The following is a 1,186-nucleotide window of genomic DNA, read 5'->3' as shown; positions in this document are numbered from 1 at the left end:
GTGAGTCCAATTCCAGGCCAGAAAGCTAACGGACCAGTCTCACCAGACAACTTTCAATGCTTTTAAGACTGCTGAAAAACAGGCCAAAGTCAGGGATGCCTGCACTAAACCAAATTTACTTCTTAAACATAAAGTATGATATTAAAAAATCTTAAGCTTCCTGTCATTTTGGGTTTCTACATTACAAGTAAGTACGTCCTGTTAAATGGAAGAAGTTACTATATAGTTCCTGCCACCATCCTTCAACATAATGTGCAGAGTTGGGTTTACTAGACCCTGTGTACCGATCCAAAGCCCTTTACCCTCCCAGTCAGGCCGTGGGCGAGCCAGCAAGTTTCGATCACAACAGTGAGGTGTTCCCCAACTACTCTCGACCGACTTCACTAAGCCGTGCTGACCGAAAAAAAAAAGGCCTGCCCAAGGATTGCCGCCAAAGGTTCTGGGGCAAATTACTGGGATCCAGTTGGCTCTATCCCTCCAAAGGTACCACGTTAAGTGCCCGACCGGTCCCTCCCTCCTGCCTCTGGAGGCCAAGTCTGGGGCCTGGTGCGGCGTACCGTGAGGCCTGAGGCGACTATATAGGGCGGCAAGGGAAGGAATCACAGCCGTCCTGCCTCACCTTTGGGAAAAATCAACTGCGAGGCGTCCTCTTCCACGTCTCCAGTACGTGGATCACTACCGCCAGCCGCCATTGCAACACAGCACTCACCTCGGATGGCACAGGAAACGGAAGTGCAGACGCTCAGGTTGAGGTCATAGGGCGTGGTCTTGGCAAGGGAAGTGATTTGGCGGGTTAGAGCGGCTGGGAGGCATCCTAGGGAGGTGGGGCCAAGAGTGTGTGGTAGAAGGAAAGACGATGGTTTTTGTTGTTGTTAAGTGCCATGGAGTCGTTTCCGACTCATAGCGACCCCATGCACAGCAGAACAAACACTGCCCGATCCCGCGCCAGCCCCACAATCCCTGCTATACTTGAGCCCATCATTGCAGCCACCGTATCAATCCATCTAGTTGAAGGCGTCCCCCTCTTTCGTGGAACCTCCACCCTACCAAGCATGACATCCTTCTCCAGGGAATGGTTCCTTCTTAAAACATGACCAAAATAGGTGAGACAAAGTCTGGCCATTCTTGCTTCCAAGGAGCATTCTGGCTGCACTTCCTCCAGGACAGATCTGTTAGTTCTTTTAGC

At 51.3% G+C, this 1,186-nt stretch overlaps 1 protein-coding gene across 1 annotated transcript in view; it reads right to left on the bottom strand.

The window, feature by feature from the left end:
• The window catches only part of POLR2D (RNA polymerase II subunit D), a 79,473-nt gene extending 78,781 nt beyond the window's left edge, over positions 1-692 (bottom strand). The window contains exon 1 of the mRNA XM_007957845.1: positions 620-692. Coding sequence (XP_007956036.1) covers positions 620-692 — 73 coding nt within the window. The remainder of the gene's footprint in view (positions 1-619) is intronic.
• Positions 693-1,186: the final 494 nt, after the last annotated feature.

Source organism: Orycteropus afer, unplaced genomic scaffold (genome assembly GCF_000298275.1).
Source record: "Orycteropus afer afer isolate SDZICR_OR568_19922 unplaced genomic scaffold, OryAfe1.0 scaffold00809, whole genome shotgun sequence".
Lineage (NCBI taxonomy): Eukaryota > Metazoa > Chordata > Mammalia > Tubulidentata > Orycteropodidae > Orycteropus > Orycteropus afer.
The sequence above is the reverse complement of the archived record's forward strand: the minus strand, read 5'-3'. Positions and strand labels throughout refer to the sequence as shown.